The sequence below is a fragment of the Monodelphis domestica genome, chromosome 2 (genome assembly GCF_027887165.1).
Source record: "Monodelphis domestica isolate mMonDom1 chromosome 2, mMonDom1.pri, whole genome shotgun sequence".
NCBI lineage: Eukaryota > Metazoa > Chordata > Mammalia > Didelphimorphia > Didelphidae > Monodelphis > Monodelphis domestica.
This window is the reverse complement of record NC_077228.1, coordinates 422,813,748-422,835,449: the sequence shown is the minus strand read 5'-3', so window position 1 is coordinate 422,835,449 and position 21,702 is coordinate 422,813,748. Positions and strand designations below refer to the sequence as shown.

At 35.7% G+C, this 21,702-nt stretch overlaps 1 protein-coding gene across 12 annotated transcripts in view; it reads right to left on the bottom strand.

Annotated features, from left to right (window-relative positions):
- The window catches only part of UTRN (utrophin), a 651,323-nt gene that overhangs the window by 352,310 nt on the left and 277,311 nt on the right, over nt 1–21,702 (bottom strand). For 8 of the 12 annotated variants that reach the window (XM_007484681.3, XM_056818903.1, XM_056818908.1 and 5 more), the window contains 2 exons: nt 3,620–3,811; nt 2,199–2,228 (listed from right to left, as the gene is read on the bottom strand). In XM_007484681.3, the coding sequence (XP_007484743.2) occupies nt 2,199–2,228; nt 3,620–3,811 (222 nt within the window). The remainder of the gene's footprint in view (nt 1–2,198; nt 2,229–3,619; nt 3,812–21,702) is intronic. The other 4 variants (XM_007484684.3, XM_056818907.1, XM_056818904.1 and 1 more) reach the window with 1 other exon arrangement.

Genomic DNA, 21,702 nt, shown 5'->3' with positions numbered 1-21,702 from the left:
CGTTAAAAGGGGCAAAGTTAACCCATACAAGTTATAAAGGCTACTTTTATCGGGATGCAGGCTGCCTGAAAATATTCATCTGAGCTCTGCAAGTTTACTGGTTTTTTGGTCTGTGATGTTTTGTTTTATTTTTAATTTGATTTTCCCCCTCTCCCTCAGGTGCTAGTAAAATACTTTATTTAGAATCCAACCTGTCTCTTAGGTCAGCTGAGGAGAAAAAGGATTTGTCAACATCTAGGTCACAAAACTTGGCAGAAATAAGAGTGTCACCAGAGGTCAGGTTAGGGCTTCTGGCAGCAAAACAAAGAGAAAAGATTATTGTACCCAGAACTCTGGGACACTAATTTAGATTTTAAACATAACGAAAATATCAGCTGGGACAGTAAGAAGATTAGTTGTTTAAGTACAGTACCCTACTGTCCTGTCCATGGTTTTTATTTCACTAGCCAAGAAATTAACTATTAGGGCACAACCCTAAATAGCACAATATTCTGCAGTCCCCTAAAAGATAATCATTGTGTCCTTTTGGAGTAGATGTGACTGACTAGATCATATATGAACTCTATAAAATTAATACAAATTATTTCTTCAATTAGGGTCTAGCCAGTGGGCACCAATAATACCTGACTAAATGGAGGTTCAGAAAATCAGAGACAGCTATTAAGATGACCTAGGTATAAAAATAACCACTTTCAAATGGAGGAGCTAAATACAGGTCTGAGGTTGAGTCACAGCTCCATGACGCAGGCATAACGTAAAGAAACGTAGAAAAGCATGCCACAGTCATTTGAGGTTAGCTCTGAGACCTACTGCATTAAACAGAAAACTGTGCCAAATTCAGTAACAAAATCACAGCAAACAACAAACTGCTTTCAGTGGGGGGTAGCACATAAGGAAAAATAGGGTCACCAACCACCTATCTGTGCTTCACAGCTATCCAAAATTAGTTTCATATTGCATTCTCTCAAAATGTCCAAGAACAATTACAAAAATGCATGAGGGTAATGTGAAATTGCAGGCTAAAGTTCAAAGATCTTTGGGTATCAGAGGGCTTTTCAATTCAATTAAAATAATGATATTGATGACGATGATGATGATAATGATAATAAAACCCTGCTATGCAGTCAGGAATTTGTGCCTTATAACAATGATGTTTTCAAAAGCTATGCTTTGGAATGATGTTATAATTTATAATCATGGTATACCATGTAACAGAGTCAAAAAGAGGTTTTTCCTATTTTTAAAAAAGACAAAGATTATTTCTCTTATATTATCTTACCAAAAGACTCCAGCTGAATTCAAATGAGCAGAAAGAATTAAAAAAAAATAGACATTATAGGAGTTGGTTTTAATATTAGAAAGAGAAACTACATAGCCTAGTAGGTAACGAGCCTTCCTGAGAGGTAGGAAGAACTGAGTTCAAGTCCCACTTTGGATGCAGACTAGTTATGTACAGCTAGAAAAATCACTTAACCTCTTATATTCCCTGGTAACTCCCTAAGACTAAGTTACAAAGCTGATGTTAATTTGCATTGCAGAGTCAGTTTGCTCAGAGTTCCCTATACCAATGAAATCTTAATTGTATTTCCCGTTGCCACACACACACACACACACACACACACACACACACACACTCACACACACACATGCACACGCAGAAATAGTACAGATAACTAAACAGAAACAGTAGCAAGCAGAAAAATTCAGAAGGAAATAGCTATGATCATTAATCTTGGGAACCCAAACGAAAGGCACAACTGGGAAGCACTATCATTCCTAAAGGAGTTCATAATATATATGAAGCATAAGAGGAATGCATAAATGGGAGAGGAGGATTAGCAAGGAAGCAAATGAGTTGCTCATGCATGTGGAATTAAACATATTCAGCCATCTGAAATTATTATTGTTAGACTAAAAAGCACAGTCAATATTACCATTCATAGGGGCAAGAGGGAAGAGCAGAAGAAAGAAAATATACCTACTATATACCATTTAAAAACAAGGCAAAATCAAGAACACACAATCATAAGTAAAGGAAATAGAAATGATAATTATTTGAAGAATAATTCTCAAAGGAATTAAGATATATGTCCATATATAATTATCCTATATATGAACATGTGTATATATGTGTGTGTATATTCTCTATATACGCACACATAAAAATCATTGAGGCAAAAGTTAATATGCCATCTTACCTCATCAATGGGATGGTTCATATATTCAACCTGTGCAGAAATTTACTGACATTAAAATTTCTTGGTTCAGTAATTTAATACATTGAATTTAGGAAATTATATTAAGTAGTCTTTATAATGGTGTTTGTAATTTGTATAAATAACAATGTAATCATCTCTAGAATAACACATTGCAAGAAAAAGACTAGTTTGGAAATTGGGAGGCATGGATCTACCTTTGGCTAACTTAAATAAATTCTAAATTTTCTTCCATACCTGTAATTCAATAGATTTCTCCATAATATGTGCTAGTAAATGTAACACAAATAAAAATTAATACATTTTACTCCAATTTCTGCTATTACTATAGGTACATTCCTCAGTCATTTCCTCACCATGCAATCTGGAGCCTGAGCATTCTCCAATGCTTCCAAGAGAAACTTGTGCTGCATTCAAAGGAAGTCCAGCTCTGCTGAGCAAACTTTTTGTCTGATCTTATCCAAAACAAGGTTTCCACATCCATTCCCAGACATCTCATCAGGCTACTACATGCTACTCATCCCTCCAATGTGTGTACACACACACATTCAGTCACTCACCCACTCACTCACTCATTTGCCTTCTCATTTATGTATTCTCTTCCACCATTAGTATTTAAGCTAGTTGAGAGCAGGAAATATCCTTATTATATGTATGTGTGCTCAGCACTTAATGTGATGAATAGCACACAGTAAGTACTTAATAAATGCTTTCCTGTCATTTTTGCTCTGAATGTTGCTCGGTAGCTACTTGACCTTCATTTTATATTCTCTGGTTTCAGTTTCCTCATCTATACAATGGGGATTATAATACCTCAGGACTATTGTACTAGTCAAATTAGATTATATATGTAAAATGTTTTATATCTTGTGTCAAAAATTTTAGCTCTAATCATTTTCAACAATTACTGATTTTTAGTCAATTCATGAAATATAATAATAGTAATTTCAAGATACCATAAGTTCATTAGAGATACATACAAATACTTAGTGAATTATTTAACCTATTAAAAAACTTAACTTTAAGAAAACACAAAATACTTCTCATTTGTCCACACAGATAACCAAGAACCATTAAATGATGGCAGTTAATGTTACATATGATGTTATACATCAACTGACTACCAAATGCATTTATCAGATAAGTAATTTCATAACATGTCCCTAAATTTACAAAACATTGCAAAGTTTCTATAAACAAATAATATTAATTTAACTTATAAAGCTTTAGGAATAATAATGATACTTATATCAAAGAGATAGCAAAAAGTCAAGTTTATTACACCAATGATTTTTTGGTGCCTTTTAATATGCTGCAGGTCAAATATACATTGCCACTTAAACGAACTGCCATCTTAATATGTCATTTCACTGCTTCTCTGTACATATAATATTGATATTTACCTTCAGTGAATCTTCCTGCAAAGAAAAATCTTCATAGATGCCAGTGTTGAGTTCTGGAGAATTGAGTAATAGTTCAACATCACCCATGGCAAGTAAAACTTTGTTAATTTCAACAAGATAATCAACAGGGAGAGGTGTTGATCTAATTCCAGATGAATATTGATCTGTTACCATCTGCTGAATGGGGGTGGCCTGCAGAAATAAAAGAAATATATCAAATATTATATTTCTCTTAAGAAAGAACATTGCATATATATGCTAAAAGTTATGCTACGTGCTAGGAATACAAAATTAAAAATTAAATAAAACAATTCATGTCCTCAAGAAGCTTAAATTCTTATCAAATCAAAGTGGTAATGTTACAGAATACATTAACAATTTTTGAGAGAATATATTTACTAAAAATCAAATTATTAGAGACCAATTAATAAAGCATAATTGTACACATAAATACCCTAACATAATATTAAATATTTAAACTAATTTGCAAAGATTTAGCCATCTCAGTTCAGAATTCATTTAAAATAGACCATGAAACAGAATCAAAACATTATTATAATATTCAATCAATCAACTACATTTAGAAAGGAAAATTTGCTTCCAATATGTCCCCTTTTAAATCTAAGCTATAACACTTCTCAAATCCCTTTGCTACTACTTTGTAAAAAACTATGAAGAGCTTTAGTAAGTTTTTACATCAATTCTTACATATAGTTGTTTAAGAATTCCTATTAAGGGGGAATCAAGAATGGTGAAGGTACAAGTGGTAACTGACTGTCCTCAAATGACATTTCCTTTGATGTTGGTATCATACAAATAATCAGGGCAGAGACCTTTGGATTACTCAAGATTTCTTTTCCCCCTTTTATTTTAAAACAATGCTTTTCACCAACAGAAAGCTCCTACACTTCTCTGGAACTCTATAGTTCAATTCCAATTACTTTATTTTCTTGCCTTCAGCTATTTGTAACTTGAATTTTAAAGAATAAAATGAAATTCTATACACCATCTGAATAGCATTAGGAATTGCCACTAAATACATGGACTCGACAACTGGGTACAAGTTCGGTATAATTTGAAAACACATTAATTCATACTGGCTTGAAAATAAGTACAAAAGCAAAATAAAAGTATAAAAGGTAAAATCTGTCCCATATCATCTTTCCATCTCCACCTACTCTTCTCCTAATTAGTCTTTCTGGAGATTGTAAACTACAGTCTATGGCCAAATTCAAACTGCTACTTGTTTTCATATGGCCTGTTATGGGGAATTTTGTAATTTCATTCTGTCAAGTTTTAGGACAGAGGAAGGTTTTACATTTGTATGCTGTCTCCTTAAGAAAGAGCAATAGGAGGTATCTAGGTGGCTCAGTGGATTGAGAGCCAGGCCTAGAGACGAGAGGTCCAGGGTTCAAATCTGGCCTCAGACACTTCCTGGCTGTGTGACCTTGGGCAAGTCACTTGACCCCCACTACCTAGCCCTTACCACTCTTCTGCCTTAGAAACAATACACAGTATTGATTCTAAGATGGAAGGTAAGGATGAGAGAGAGAGAGAGAGAGAGAGAGAGAGAGAGAGAGAGAGAGAGAGAGAGAGAGAGAGAGGGAGAGGGAGAGGGAGAAAGAGTAATAGACAGCTTTCACCCTTTGTCTCTTTAAGAGGCAGTAGCAGACAGTATTGAACTCCATCTTTTTAAGAGAAAACCATAACAGAGAGAAAATGTCAGTTAGCAAAACTCCATTTTTCTCTGGCTTTGGTCTCAGAGCAGTTTGAAGGTACTGGGTCAGTTTTCTCTCTGTCCAGAGAAACTGGCAGCTTGGGTTTGGGGAGATGGATCTGTGAAGCTAGATTGAAAAGAAGTGTGTTACTGAGGGGGCTGCTGTTTTTTCTCAGAACTCAGAGAGCTGCTTCACTTTCTGTGTCAACTCTGACAGTTCCCATCACTGATAGTTTGAATTTCAGATAGTTTATTAAGGAGGTTGAAGAAGCTTTTATTAAATAGCTTAGGTTAGATAGATAGAGAATATTCATTTAAGATTGTGAGAATAGTTTAAGAAGGCTTGCTTTTTCAGGCAAGAAGAAACTGCAAGGAAAAAAGTTAGATTGGGGGGATTTATTAGATAGATTTGAGTATAAGATTTAGATGTACAGACGTCGTATAAGGATTAAGAGATTTCCTATTCTATTTCCTAACTCCTGTTTCCTATCCCTACTCTTCTGATAATAAGAGTTGTCAGTGGTATATCAAACTGCTTTTAGCCTTCTATCTGCCGCCTACAAAACAGCTTTAGTTTAACCATGACTGCTTGGCTATAATATTTATTAACCATAACAGGCCCCAAAACAAATCGTGGTTAGTTAGCAGGCCAAAAAGAAGCAAGATAAATTTGGATTTCAGGAAATGGTGACCTATTCCTGGTAAATATGCTATCAGAAGACCTTTCAAAGGCATCATCCAATGCTTCTGCATTTCCAAGAATTGGCAAAGGCAAAACTCAAATGCCAAAGAAGTCTTCACTAATATCTCTACCTACTGAAATCCCTCCCTTACATTAAAGCTATGCTCCAATGCCATCTTTTCTTGAAGTCTTCCCTAATCCTAGGAAACCAATAATTACTCTTTTTGTAATGAAATGACACTCTGATATCTCCCATTTGTAACTCACAGTCTAACTTACATTATTTTTATTTCTGTCCTTGTGTTAACCTATAATAATAAAAAGTTATATATCATTTGAGGATAGTGACTATGTTGTTCTTTATATTTCAAACTCCAGTGTATCACATAATGCATTAAACAACAAGCAATTTAAAATATTTATTAAATTATATTGTATTATTTTTCCAAGAAATAATATATGACTACAAGATGATCCTCATATTCTATTAGTCTCCTTATAGATGGCACTGTTGATTGGGAAAATTGAATAAAATAATTGATTTTTACCACTCTAGCCTTATAGAATATCTGACTATGAATTGTGGTAAGCAGATATTACCCCTCTTTTTTTTTCATTTTTACTTCCCATATTACTATTTTTTAATTAATCCTTTGAACCAGTAACCCTGATTCTGAACATTTTTGAAAGAAAATTAAGAGAAAAAGAGGTCCCATACATACCCAAATTCCATTAAAAGTACTTTTTTTTAACATCAAAAATAGTGGGAAGAGAACAAGATGAGTGTTCTACAATTGAGGAAAGGCTCAATAAACTATGACATTTAAATGTTAGAATGCTACTGTGTCATGTGGGAAGGGGTTTAAGAGTTGATGCAAAATGAAGCAAGAAGAACCAAAAGAATAATATACAAGACACAAAATGTGTAACCTGAAACAATATTTAGAAACTCTAGTCATTTGCTGTCACACAGGATTATGACATTGAAAGATCACATGAGAAATTATTGAGGAGTAAATATAGTATATCTAAAAAATATTCAGGTGCTTAAAAGTTTTATAGAACAATTAAAACAGTGATAAATACCACCACCACCCCAAAAAAGTGTACGTATTTCAATAATTTATCATTTAAAAGAGCTACTGGGGACTTCCGGTTAAGATGGCGGCTTAGAGAAAGCTGAAGTTCAGATCTCCGGAAAACCCTTCCCGACCGATCTCAAACTAGAAGCTCCTAAGGCGCCGAAATTCAAAACGATCAACAGCACAGACCCTGGGAACCCTCCTCCTGGACCTGGACCCGGTTCAAAAGGTACGGCTCCCCTTAAAAGCCAGAACCCGAGATCCCTCGGACCTCAGGGGTAGGAGCGCAGAGTCCAAGGCTCCCGGAAGCGGCAGCCGCGCCGGGCTCAGAGAGCAGGGTCTGAGGAACAACAACCCTCAGGGTCTTCTACCCAAGTCCCAGTCCTGGTGAAAGTTACTGCCTGGGGCCTCCGCTGCAGAGAGCTGGTCAAAACAACAGCAACCCTCAGGGCGGGCAAGACAGCCTCACGGGCTGGATCCTGCTATCCAAGTCTCAGTGAAAGTCTGTGCTCTCGGAGCTTGGGGAAGCGGCAGCCCATCCCCCCGCAGGCCGACGAAACAGCCTCACGGCCAGGGATTCTGAAGGCAACTTCCGGAAATCGAGCCAGGGGGAGAGTGTGGCCTCGTGGTCCAACCCTTCCATTCCAGTTCCAGTGAGGCATATTCAGTTTAACCCAGGGAACGCTCATAGAACCAACATCTGCCCAGGACTAAAGCCTCTGATCACCAGATAAAGACAAGAAAAGCCAATCCTCCACGTTCAGAGATGACAAACTCCACAGAAGCACAGAAGCCCCAAAATACCAAGAAAAATAAGAAGAAAGGGGCGACTCTGGACACATTCTATGGAGCCAAAATACAAAATACAGAGCAGATAGAAGAAGATATACAAGAAAATTCTCCAAAATCTTCCAAAGGAAATAGAAACTCTCCACAAACACATGAAGAATTTGAATCAGAAAGGACCAAAAAGATGGAAGCCCTCTGGGAGGAAAAGTGGGAAATGATGCAAAAGAAATTCACGCATCTACAAAACCAGTTTGACCAAACTGTAAAAGAAAACCAGGCTTTAAAGCAAGAACTAATAAAGCAAAGCCAAAACACCAAGAAATTAGAAGAGAACATAAAATATCTCACCGACAAGGTGATAGATCTGGAAAACAGGGGGAGAAGAGAAAATTTAAGAATAATTGGACTCCCAGAAAAGCCAGAAATAAACACCAAACTGGACATGGTGATACAAGATATAATCAAAGAAAATTGCCCAGAGATTCTAGAACAAGGGGGCAATACATCCACTGACAGAGCTCACAGAACACCTTCTACACTAAACCCCCAAAAGACAACTCCCAGGAATGTAATTGCCAAATTCCAAAGCTATCAAACAAAAGAAAAAATCCTACAGGAAGCCAGAAAAAGACAATTTAGATATAAAGGAATGCCAATCAGGGTCACACAAGACCTTGCAAGTTCTACGCTGAATGATCGTAAGGCATGGAACATGATCTTCAGAAAGGCAAGAGAGCTGGGTCTCCAACCAAGAATCAGCTACCCAGCAAAACTGACTATATACTTCCAAGGGAAAGTATGGGCATTCAACAAAATAGAAGACTTCCAACTTTTTGCAAAGAAAAGACCAGAGCTCTGTGGAAAGTTTGATACCGAAAATCAAAGAGCAAGGAATACCTGAAAAGGTAAATATTAAGGAAAGGGGAAAAATGTTATCTTCTTTTACTCAAACTCTCTTCTATAAGGACTACATTTATATCAACCTATGTATACTAATATGTGGGGAAAATGTAATGTATAAATAGGGGGTAAAGAAAGACCAAATAGAATAATGGTTCTCACACAAAGATTCACAGGGGAAGGGGAGGGGAAGAAAACTCCTATAAGAAGGAGAGGAAGAGAGGGGGGGGGGGGTTTACTTAAACCTCAATCTCAGGGAAATCAACTCTGAGAGGGAAAAACATCCAGATCCATTGGGATCTTGAATTCTATCTTACCCAACAAGGGTAAGGAGAAGGGAAAACCAAGGGGGGGAGGGGGAGAGGGAGAACAAAAAGGGAGGGAAAGAGAGGGGGGAGGGGGAGGGAACAAAAAGGGAGGGACTAAAAAGGGAAACATCAAGGGAGGGGACAAGGGGGACTGATTCAAAGTAAATCACTGGACTAAAAGGTAGAGCCGAAGAAGAAAAGGTTAGAATTAGGGAAGGCAATCAAAATGCCAGGGAGTCCACAAATGACAATCATAACTTTGAACGTGAATGGGATGAACTCACCCATAAAACGTAGACGAATAGCTGAATGGATTAGAATCCAAAACCCTACCATATGTTGTCTTCAAGAAACACACATGAGGCGGGTTGACACCCACAAGGTCAGAATTAAAGGATGGAGTAAGACCTTCTGGGCCTCAACTGATAGAAAGAAGGCAGGAGTGGTAATCATGATATCTGATAAAGCCAATGCAAAAATAGACCTGATCAAAAGGGATAGGGAAGGTAATTATATTTTGTTAAAAGGGACTCTAGACAATGAGGAAATATCATTAATCAACATGTATGCACCAAATAATATAGCACCCAAATTTCTAATGGAGGAACTAGGAGAATTGAAGGAAGAAATAGACAATAAAACCATACTAGTGGGAGACTTAAACCAACCATTATCAAATTTAGATAAATCAAATCAAAAAATAAATAAGAAAGAGGTAAAAGAAGTGAATGAAATCTTAGAAAAATTAGAATTAATAGACATATGGAGAAAAATAAATAGGGATAAAAAGGAATACACCTTCTTCTCAGCACCACATGGCACATTCACAAAAATTGACCATACATTAGGTCATAGAAACATAGCACACAAATGCAAAAAAGCAGAAATAATGAATGCAGCCTTCTCAGATCACAAGGCAATAAAAATAATGATTAGTAATGGTACATGGAAAACCAAATCTAAAACCAATTGGAAATTAAACAATATGATACTCCAAAACCGTTTAGCTAAAGAAGAAATCATAGAAACAATTAATAATTTCATCAAGGAAAATGACAATGGCGAAACATCCTTTCAAACCTTTTGGGATGCAGCCAAAACGGTAATCAGAGGCAAATTCATATCCCTGAAAGCTCATATTAACAAACAAGGGAGAGCAGAGATCAATCAATTGGAAATGCAATTGAAAAAACTCGAAAGCGATCAAATTAAAAACCCCCAGCAGAAAACCAAATTTGAAATCCTAAAAATTAAGGGAGAAATTAATAAAATCGAAAGTGATAGAACTATTGATTTAATAAATAAGACAAGAAGCTGGTACTTTGAAAAAACAAACAAAATAGACAAAGTACTGGTCAATCTAATTAAAAAAAGGAAGGAAGAAAAGCAAATTCACAGCATTAAAGATGAAAAGGGGGACAGTACCTCCAATGAGGAGGAAATTAAGGCAATCATTAGAAATTACTTTGCCCAATTATATGGCAATAAATACACCAATTTAGGAGAAATGGATGAATATATACAAAAATACAAACTGCCTAGACTAACAGAAGAGGAAATAGAATTCTTAAATAATCCCATATCAGAAATTGAAATCCATCAAGCCATCAAAGAACTTCCTAAGAAAAAATCCCCAGGGCCTGATGGATTCACCTGTGAATTCTATCAAACATTCAGAGAACAGTTAACCCCAATACTATACAAACTATTTGACATAATAAGCAAAGAGGGAGTTCTACCAAACTCCTTTTACGACACAAACATGGTACTGATTCCAAAACCAGGCAGGTCAAAAACAGAGAAAGAAAACTATAGACCAATCTCCCTAATGAATATAGATGCAAAAATTTTAAATAGGATACTAGCAAAAAGACTCCAGCAAGTGATCAGAAGGATCATTCACCATGATCAAGTAGGATTCATACCAGGGATGCAGGGCTGGTTCAACATTAGGAAAACCATCCACATAATTAACCACATCAACAAGCAAACTAGCAAGAACCACATGATTATCTCAATAGATGCAGAAAAAGCCTTTGATAAAATACAACATCCATTCCTATTAAAAACACTAGAAAGCATAGGAATAGAAGGGTCATTCCTAAAAATAATAAACAGTATATATCTAAAACCAACAGCTAATATCATCTGCAATGGGGATAAACTAGATGCATTCCCAATAAGATCAGGAGTGAAACAAGGATGCCCATTATCACCTCTACTATTTGACATTGTACTAGAAACACTAGCAGTAGCAATTAGAGAAGATAAAGAAATTGAAGGCATCAGAATAGGCAAGGAGGAGACCAAGTTATCACTCTTTGCGGATGACATGATGGTCTACTTAAAGAATCCTAGAGATTCAACCAAAAAGCTAATTGAAATAATCAACAACTTTAGCAAAGTTGCAGGATACAAAATAAACCCACATAAATCATCAGCTTTTCTATATATCTCCAACACAGCTCAGCAGCAAGAACTAGAAAGAGAAATCCCATTCAAAATCACCTTAGACAAAATAAAATACCTAGGAATCTATCTCCCAAGACAAACACAGGAACTATATGAACACAACTACAAAACACTCGCCACACAACTAAAACTAGACTTGAACAATTGGAAAAACATTAACTGCTCATGGATAGGACGAGCCAATATAATAAAAATGACCATCCTACCCAAACTTATTTATCTATTTAGTGCCATACCCATTGAACTACCAAAATACTTCTTCACTGATTTAGAAAAAACCATAACAAAGTTCATTTGGAAGAACAAAAGATCAAGGATATCCAGGGAAATAATGAAAAAAAACACATATGATGGGGGCCTTGCAGTCCCAGACCTCAAACTATATTACAAAGCAGCAGTCATCAAAACAATTTGGTACTGGCTAAGAAACAGAAAGGAAGATCAGTGGAATAGACTGGGGGAAAACGACCTCAGCAAGACAGTATACGATAAACCCAAAGATCCCAGCTTTTGGGACAAAAATCCACTATTCGATAAAAACTGCTGGGAAAATTGGAAGACAGTGTGGGAGAGACTAGGAATAGATCAACACCTCACACCCTACACCAAGATAAATTCAAAATGGGTGAGTGACTTAAACATAAAGAAGGAAACCATAAGTAAATTGGGTAAACACAGAATAGTATACATGTCAGACCTTTGGGAGGGGAAAGGCTTTAAAACCAAGCAAGATATAGAAAGAATCACAAAATGTAAAATAAATAATTTTGACTACATCAAACTAAAAAGCTTTTGTACAAACAAAACCAATATAACTAAAATCAGAAGGGAAACAACAAATTGGGAAAAAATCTTCATAGAAACCTCTGACAAAGGTTTAATTACTCATATTTATAATGAGCTAAATCAATTGTACAAAAAATCAAGCCATTCTCCAATTGATAAATGGGCAAGGGAAATGGATAGGCAGTTCTCAGATAAAGAAATCAAAACTATTAACAAGCACATGAAGAAGTGTTCTACATCTCTTATAATCAGAGAGATGCAAATCAAAACAACTCTGAGGTATCACCTCACACCTAGCAGATTGGCTAACATAACAGCAAAGGAAAGTAATGAATGCTGGAGGGGATGTGGCAAAGTAGGGACATTAATTCATTGCTGGTGGAGTTGTGAACTGATCCAACCATTCTGGAGGGCAATTTGGAACTATGCCCAAAGGGCGACAAAAGAATATCTACCCTTTGACCCAGCCATAGCACTGCTGGGTCTGTACCCCAAAGAGATAATGGACACAAAGACTTGTACTAAAATATTCATAGCTGCGCTCTTTGTGGTGGCCCAAAACTGGAAAACGAGGGGATGCCCATCAATTGGGGAATGGCTGAACAAACTGTGGTATATGTTGGTGATGGAATACTATTGTGCTCAAAGGAATAATAAAGTGGAGAAATTCCATGGAGACTGGAACAACCTCCAGGAAGTGATGCAGAGCGAGAGGAGCAGAACCAGGAGAACATTGTACACAGAGACTAATACACTGTGGTATAATCGAACGTAATGGACTTCTCCATTAGTGGCGGTGTAATGTCCCTGAACAACTTTCAGGGATCCAGGAGAAAAAAAACACCATTCATAAGCAAAGGATAAACTATGGGAGTGGAAACACCGAGAAAAAGCAACTGCCTGAATACAGAGGTTGAGGGGACATGACAGAGGACAGACTTTAAATGAACACTCTAATGCAAATACTATCAACAAAGCAATGGGTTCAAATCAAGAAAACATCTAATGCCCAGTGGACTTACGCGTCGGCTATGGAGGGTGGGGGGGAGGAAAAGAAAATGATCTATGTCTTTAACGAATAATGCTTGGAAATGATCAAATAAAATATATTTAAAAAAAAAAAGAGCTACTAACTCAGGCATTCATTCATTATAGCATGAAAAGATCACAGATTTAGACTTATATAGGACCTCATAGGTTATCTTGTCCAATCCTCTCATTTTATAGATGAGAAAATCTAGGCAGAGAGGTGAAATTAATTGATCACAGTCATAAAGGTTCAAAGCAGCAAAGTCAGAATTCTAAACAAGAACCTTTAATCCCAAAAGCAGTGTTCTTTACATTGGGCCAAACAGTCAATCAGGTCCATACTGCACCTGCAAGGTTTTATTTTAATCAAGGAGAAAACAATGCAAAGTTAATATACTGCATGTCTAGGGATTTGGATTTGTGTGTGAAAGGGGATGTGTTTTTCATTTCACAAGAAGGTATAAATATTAAAAGAAAAATTAGAATTACATATGTTTAATTTATTTAGAAATATGACTGAGAGGAAAACTTTTTTCTTCTTCCCTGATCTGAGAGTATATAAGCTTAGAAATGATTGCCCACATGTTTTAGTTTGGATGCATTATATTTTTTAAAAATCATAAATTACAACCAACTTTCTTTCTCTTGTTTTTGATAAGTCCAAGGCAAAAGGGGGGGGGGGGGGCGTAGAGGGGAAGCTAGATGATGCAATGGATAAAGATCAAGGCTTCAGTTCAAATCTGACCCCAGACACTTCCTAGCTGTGGGACCCTGTCACTTGACCCCCATTGCCTAGCCCTTACTGTTTTTCTGGCTTGGAAATGAAACTTCCTACTAATTATAAGACAGAAGATAAAAGTTAAAAACAAACAAGTGAATAAAAAGATGATATAAACATAATTTTGAAAACATAGGCAAATGGGGGAATGGAAGTTTTGGAGAGAAAGGACTTTTCTTCACAGTATTTTTGAGTCACAAAGTAGAATCACGTCAACCTCCAAAATAGCTGAACTCCATCTTAATTTTAAGAAAGAGACCTCCAAAGAGATTAAGTGACTTTTCCCAAGTTCACATGGGAAGTAAGTCAAAGAATAAGTTTGCAAAGTTAATTCCTCTGAATTCTTTACTGGTCACTACAATCTTCTCTTGTCTCTGCCAATCAATGTATGAAATTAAGCAAGTCATTTGGAACACCAGGTTAAGCATTTGTAAAATGGGAAGACTCAAACTACAACTATGATCTCAAATAGTTCTAAATCTTCAGTAATCTAAATAAGATAATAAACAGATTTTAACCAATTCAATATTTTCATCTAGCAAGATCCTAATGATAATAGTAATTAAAAGTAATCCTTACTCAAGACCTAATTCAGGGGCCATTCATTTTAGAAAATAATTATTCATAGAAAGGCATTAAATACAGTACTAAATATTCTTAATTGGAATATTTTAAACTAACTGGTTGTTTCCTCATTTATGCTAATTAACTATATAGTCACTAAATTAAAAAAAAAACCCTTTCTTCTATCCTAGAATCAATACTGTGTATTATTCAAAGGCAGAAAAGTCTGCTAAGCAATGGGAGCTAATTGACTTTCCAAGAGTCACACAGCTAGGATATGTCTGAGCCCAGATTTGAATCCAAGACCTCCCATCTCAAGGCCTGACTATCACTGAGTCAGTAAGTTGTCCCCCTGGTGGGTTTATTTTTAGGGGCATTTTATTTGAAAAAATTCTGCTCCACTGTTTCAGGTAGAAATTGGTACCTTATGGTATATATGCAAAGATTTATTTAAAATTAAATGGAAGCTCTAAACTCACTGTTCTAAAGGATTTCATGGCCTTGAGACACAGAAATCCAAGGATGATGTAATGGGGTCAGTTTGAACTACACCCAAAAAACCTTGCATATTAAACCTCAGAAAGTCAAATGTATTAAATAATATTTTCTATTCAGACTTTAAGAACAACCTAAGTGAGGAATTTTTTTTCCTCCTTAATATATTGATGGAGGCAGTGAGATGGTTTGGAGTAAAAATATATCTTTTATATGCTCAAAATAGCTCTTTCCCCCAAAGTCATCAATCAAAATGTCCTCTAAGATCTTATCTAGCTATTACTTCCAGGTAATTTTATTTTTGGAGAAAAATTCTAATACAAAGGGATCATAAAATGGTTTAGATTTTAGTATTTATATAAGACAGTAAAAATTACATAATGGTTTTTGGATTATGAAAGCCATTTAGTGCATTTTAAAAGGGTGAAATAATTCCATACCTTAAAGGAACTTAAATCAGATAAAGACAAAGGAAAATAAAAAGTAGCTGAGCAATTTAACAAATACATAATTATGATTATAAATGGTACAGAATTATGAATGATACATAATAGGTATTTTAACTACAAATTGACTTATTGATGGAAATGCACTTCATTTTATGTAGAAGATACTACAATAGAAAAAATCCAGAAAAAGAAAATTTGTATCACTTAATATATTTTAGAGCCACACCAGAAAATGAATATTTGGTGGAAGTTAGGAATAAAAGATAAAGGTATAAAACTCTGATTGACCAGCTTCTGTTTTTAGTTAGGATGCTAATTAAATGACATAAGCCATGGATTCAGGGGCATAGGATGAAATTTTATTCTGCTACTTATTCTCAGATAGATACAAATGGAACTAGAGCTCAGAGGAAAGAATACAGGTGAATAGATAGGATTATCTACATATAAGGGTGTTTAAACTAATAAGAGGTAATGTAATATATTAATTTACGAAGATAAAAATATATAGAGGGAGGAAAGAACCCAGAATATAATTATGGGGAACAGTAATAATTTGGTAGTTCATTTGGGATGATGGGCCAGTAAAGGAGACTAAGATGTAGAAGTCAGAGAGAGAGGAGGCAGATCAGGAGGGAACAGCATCAGGAAAATCCAGGAAAGAAAAAGTACCCAGGAGAAGAAGGTAAGGTCACCAGTTTCGAATAAAGACCATCTGATGAAGCAAGTAAAAAATACTTAGGCTACTAGAATGTAATTTTAGATTTTAAATTTTGAAATTGCAAAACCTTTGACCCACTAATATTACTACTGAGGCTATATGACAGAGGAATCATGGTCAGAAAGAAAATATCCATGTGTACTACCAAAAAAAAAAAAACAATTACAGCAGCTCTTTTTAAAGTAGCAAAGAACTAGAAACCTATGAGATGTCTCATCATATAGCTGAAAAAATAAGAATATGAGTTGAATGTAATGGAGTAACATGGTATCATAAGAAATGATGAAATATATGAGGACTTGCAGGAGTGAGCAGTCCATGACATTTCTTATAATAAAATATGAAATAACATTAAAAGGGATAACTGATAAACACAAATGATCATCAGTTATTTGAAGGAGAATTCATAAAGCATGTTACTCACCTCCACAAAGAGAGGTGATGCATTTGAGGTGCAAAATAAGACATAGTTTTAAGACTTAGTAAATTGAGGAACTGATTTTATTTGACTATGCAAATTTATCAACAGTTTTTCTATTTCTTTTTTAATCTGGTGGTCCAGGAGGGCAAGAGGAACGAAAATAAGTTCTAGCTAATTGACAAAAATACAATTTTTTTAAATCCTTACCTTTTGCCTTAGAATCAATACTATGTATTGGCTCCAAGGCAGAAGAGTGGAAAGTGTCTGAGGCAAGATTTCAACCTTGGACCTCCTATCTCTTTACCTAGCTGCCCTCCAAAATACAATTTTTTCCAAGAAAGATGATTGGTAAGTTTGGAGAGAAAGGATTCCGTTAAATCAATAGCTTTAACAACAGCAAAGGGTTAAGGAGTTTTAAAAAGATGCAGAAGAAATGAGTGTATAAAACGGTTTCCGAGTTTGGCTGAGAAAGGAAGGAGAATGATAGCCTGAGGAGATGGTGTTTTTATGTACTGGTGAGATGGGTTCACTGGAGGCTTCACAGAAGGAATTTATTGCTAGGGAGATGTTTAAAACTCAAAAGAAGGGAGTACTGATAATTAAGAATGCAATTTGCTGGAAATGATGAGAGGGGAAAGGATCAAGTACACAAGTATAGGGCTGGCTTTGGCAAAAAGGGTCATCTCCTTGGTGAATGATGTCAATTTATTCTGCAAATGAAGTCATGGTTCCCACCCAGGGGTAGAGGGAGAGGTCCTGCTAGGCTTTGGAAGGAATTAAGAAAATAGAAAAATTAAAAGGTATATAAGTACGGCAGTCTTTTCAGAGACAAACTGCCTAAATATGAAACTATTCTCCACAAAGCATGGTCAGACTGATATACTCCAACATCTAATATTAAAGGGAAGGAATAGTCTATAAATGCTAACACCACTGTAATATTCACCATTTACTCATTAAAGGAATGATTTATAGATATATAGACTCCTGCAGAGTCTATATTACAAAAGCATTTCCCTCTATTTATGAAAACACATCGTTTTTATGACTTTCACTCCCACGATGTAAATTCCAGAAGTCAATATTAGTACAGACTGCAATGCCAAAACTCTATCCCCATCTAGATATCGAATGTAAAATAATATAATACAGATATACAAAGGGAGTTAATATTCTGGGTAGCAAACACATCTTTCTATATTGATAATTCAAATAGGAAGGAGGTCTCCTTAGAGAAAAAAGAGGAAATTAGTTTAAGTAAAATATGGCTTCAGTTTGTAGCTGATACTACTGAAAACGTCTACTCTTAAAAATCAGTTGCAATTTTGAAGAACAATCATGCATTAACAAATTCCCTTACCAAGAGATATAAAAATTATCCAACTTAAAAAGTTTTCCCAAAAGGTCCAAGTGCAATAACTGATTTTTCCTTCCCTTTTTCTTACAATTCAGAAAAGACCCAGTCTGACAGCATATGACAAGGAAATTCAGATGTACTACTATCAAAACTTGTCCCAAAAACATAAAAACCATAGAGGTGTGATGAAACCTCGGTCTCTTAAGATCTCCTAAAGTATTACCATGAGGCCAATACAAACAAAGAAAAATAAATTAGCCCCACCACCACTACCACAACACACACACACACACACACACACACACACACACACCCAACCAGCTAAGAAAATAATGACCGGCATTCATGTTAAAGGCACAGTTCTGTGAGGTAGGTGCAAAAGGTATAATTAAATTCATTTTAAAGACAAGGAAACAAGTTCAGAGAGTGACCTACTCAACAATACACAGCTAATGCCAGAGATGAGTTGTGAACTCAGGTATACATGATTTCAAGTAGGGAATTGATTCATTATGTTATAAAATTCTCTTTGATGATTCAATTACAGATAAGTATGACACCCAGAGACAAAAAAGAAAAAAAAATTTTAACCCTTACCTTCTGTCTTGGAATCAATACTACGCATTGGTTCCAAGGCAGTGGTAAGGGTTAGGCAATGGGGGTCAAGTGACTTGCCCAGGGTCACACAGCTGGGAAGTGTCGGAGTCCAGATTTGAACCTAGGACCTCCCGTCTCTAGGCCTGGCTCTCAATTCACTGAGTTACCCAGCTGCCCCTTCTAGTTTAATATTTTAATGTGTTTTTAATACAGTTTAAGAAATTGCTGCTTCTGTCCTCTTTCTTAAACTGCTGATGCTTCTCCCAAACCAGACCTGCACCTGCTTCCATTTACACCTCAAGAAAAGAAGCCCAGAAAGCTCTTGGTATTACGGCTAATACCTATGGGTTTTCAAGGGCTCAGTGCCGACATTTTGATTTCCACTTAGTTGGAGGATCATAGAGCTAAAAAGAACATCAAAAATCATCTAGTCAAAAGTATCTTTAAAGATATAATTTGGGGGCAGCTGGGTAGCTCAGTGGATTGAGATTCAGGCCTAGAGACGGGAGGTCCCAGGTTCAAATCTGGACTCCGACACTTCCCAGCTGTGTGACCCTGGGCAAGTCATTTGGCCCCCAATGCCTAGCCCATACGACATTTCTGCCTTGGAATCAATGCGTAGTATTGATTCTGAGACAGAAGGTAAGGGTTTAAAAAAAAAGACATAATTTAAGCTTTTGAGACTAGTTACAAGATTATTTATATTTCATTTTTTTCTAAATTGTTATTGTTGAGTCATTTCAGTAATATCCAACTCTTCATAAACCCATTTGGGGATTTCTTGACAAAGATGATGGAAGAGTTTGCTATATCCCACTCCAACTCATTTTACAAATAAAGAAACTGAGGCAAATAGGGTTAAGGTGACTTGTTCAGGATCAAATAGCTAGGGAGTGTGAGGGTAGATTAAGACTTAAGAAAAGTCTTCTTAACTTCATACCTAGCACTCTATCCAGTACATCACACTTAATCAAATTAATGAACTAGGAAACAATTCAACTGATAACCTATTTTGATTAAAACAACGAATAGTTGATAATATTTTGCCTTCACTTACAAAACATTAATATACCCCAACCTTTCATCATCCATGACTTTATTTTGGCCCCTGTATTTTCAGTGAAATGTCCCTCATCTTCGCATCTATGCTTCATATACTATTCTTTGCAAAACCTGCCCAGACTCATTGATCATGAGATATCTATGGTTTCTCCACTCCTACAGTTCTTAATAATTATAATATTCACATGTTACTCATAATATAATAACCTAAGTTCGAGTTGTTTTACAGACATATTATATTCAAAAATAGATCATAAATACCTAAATGTTCAGTAAGTGTATCTTATCTTATATTCCCCTGAATGTCATTCTAAGTTAAAAGAATAGAAGAAAATTTTAAAAGAACATAATTTTTCTTAAAAAGGAAAGAAACAAACTCATCAAATAAATGATCTCCTAAATAAGTCAGGACAAGAGGGTTTTCTATAACAAAATTCAATAATACTAAAATGTTGCCATTTTCATTAATGTATACTTTATGACCATTTTTTTCTGTCTCAGTCTTTTAATTCCCCCATGCCTGAGTCCAATATAAAACAGCACAAGGAATTATTCTTTTACAGATAAAAACAAAACAAAAAAAGTATCTCTAAAATTCAATGATTCTTTATATAAAAGTTGCTGCTATTTAAAAAAAAAAGAAATAAAAGTTGGCAACAAGAAAGCTATACATGGAAAAAAAGAAAGTAAATACATTTATATTAAGAGAAACAAATAATAGCCAGGTAGGTTTCACTGCATCATAGCTTGCCTAAGTTTACACATTATCTAATTTTACATGCTAAAAATAAAATGGTGAGGAACATCTACATGGTGTAGTGAATAAAGAGTCAGGCCTGGAGTCGAGAATTCCTGGGTTAAAATCTGGCCTCAGATGCTGTGGGGTGGGCCAGTCTCCCACATGGGATGGGGTCTTGGAGGTGGGACTGTGTTAGCTGAATGATGGATGGGACACAGCTTTTGCATTCAATCCGTAGCACAGGTTTCACAGGATAAACTGATTCACCTTGGCTAAGGCTTGGCTTTATTTTATACCCTCATGATCCCACATCTATTTGGCAAACAGTTTCATTCTCAATATATATGTTTCCATAGAACCTAACAACAGAAAAGAAGCCTAGGGAGATAGTCAATGAAACATTGTTGCTAAGGTCAGGATCAGAGCATGTTGCTCTCATCTATTTTTCCTGGGGCTAAGTAAGAATAATAATCATAGCTAAGGGAATGTTAATGAGAAGAGTCACGTTGGGGGGGGGGGATGTTTCAGTGGGTGTTTTCATCCTTCCTGGGGGGTGCTTTGCAGACCCAGGTTTCTACGTGTGACTGTGTCAAAAAGCATGGTCTTTGATGGATCCTAGCACTCAGATACTTCCTAGTTATGTGACCCAGAGCAAGTCACTTAACCCCAATTGTGCAGCCCTTACTGCCCCATCTACCTTGGAACTGATACTTAGTAATGATTCTAAGAGAGAAGGGAAGGTTTTTTTTTTTTTTAATTAACTGGTGATATCAAACAAAGTATAGAAAATAAAAGCAAAAAGTAATAAAGCAGTTGTTCTTCACCAACTGGTAAAAACAGGATAGTCCATTATAAAGTTTTTTCAAGCTATGAAGATGAATGTCTGTATTTGTATGATGGATTATTATTTGATGGTTACTGGTTACAAGTTATATGTCTCTATAAAAGATAAAAGTTAAATTGGAATTACATGAGCTTTGTGAGACATAAGAACTCCTTTTATATCAAGTGTGATTAAATACTCTAGCAAAAAAACAAAGATTATAAAAACTCACTGCCTAATGATTCCCATTTATAACAGTTTACATATCTGCAAAGCATTATAATTCACAAAGCATTTCATATATATTACCTT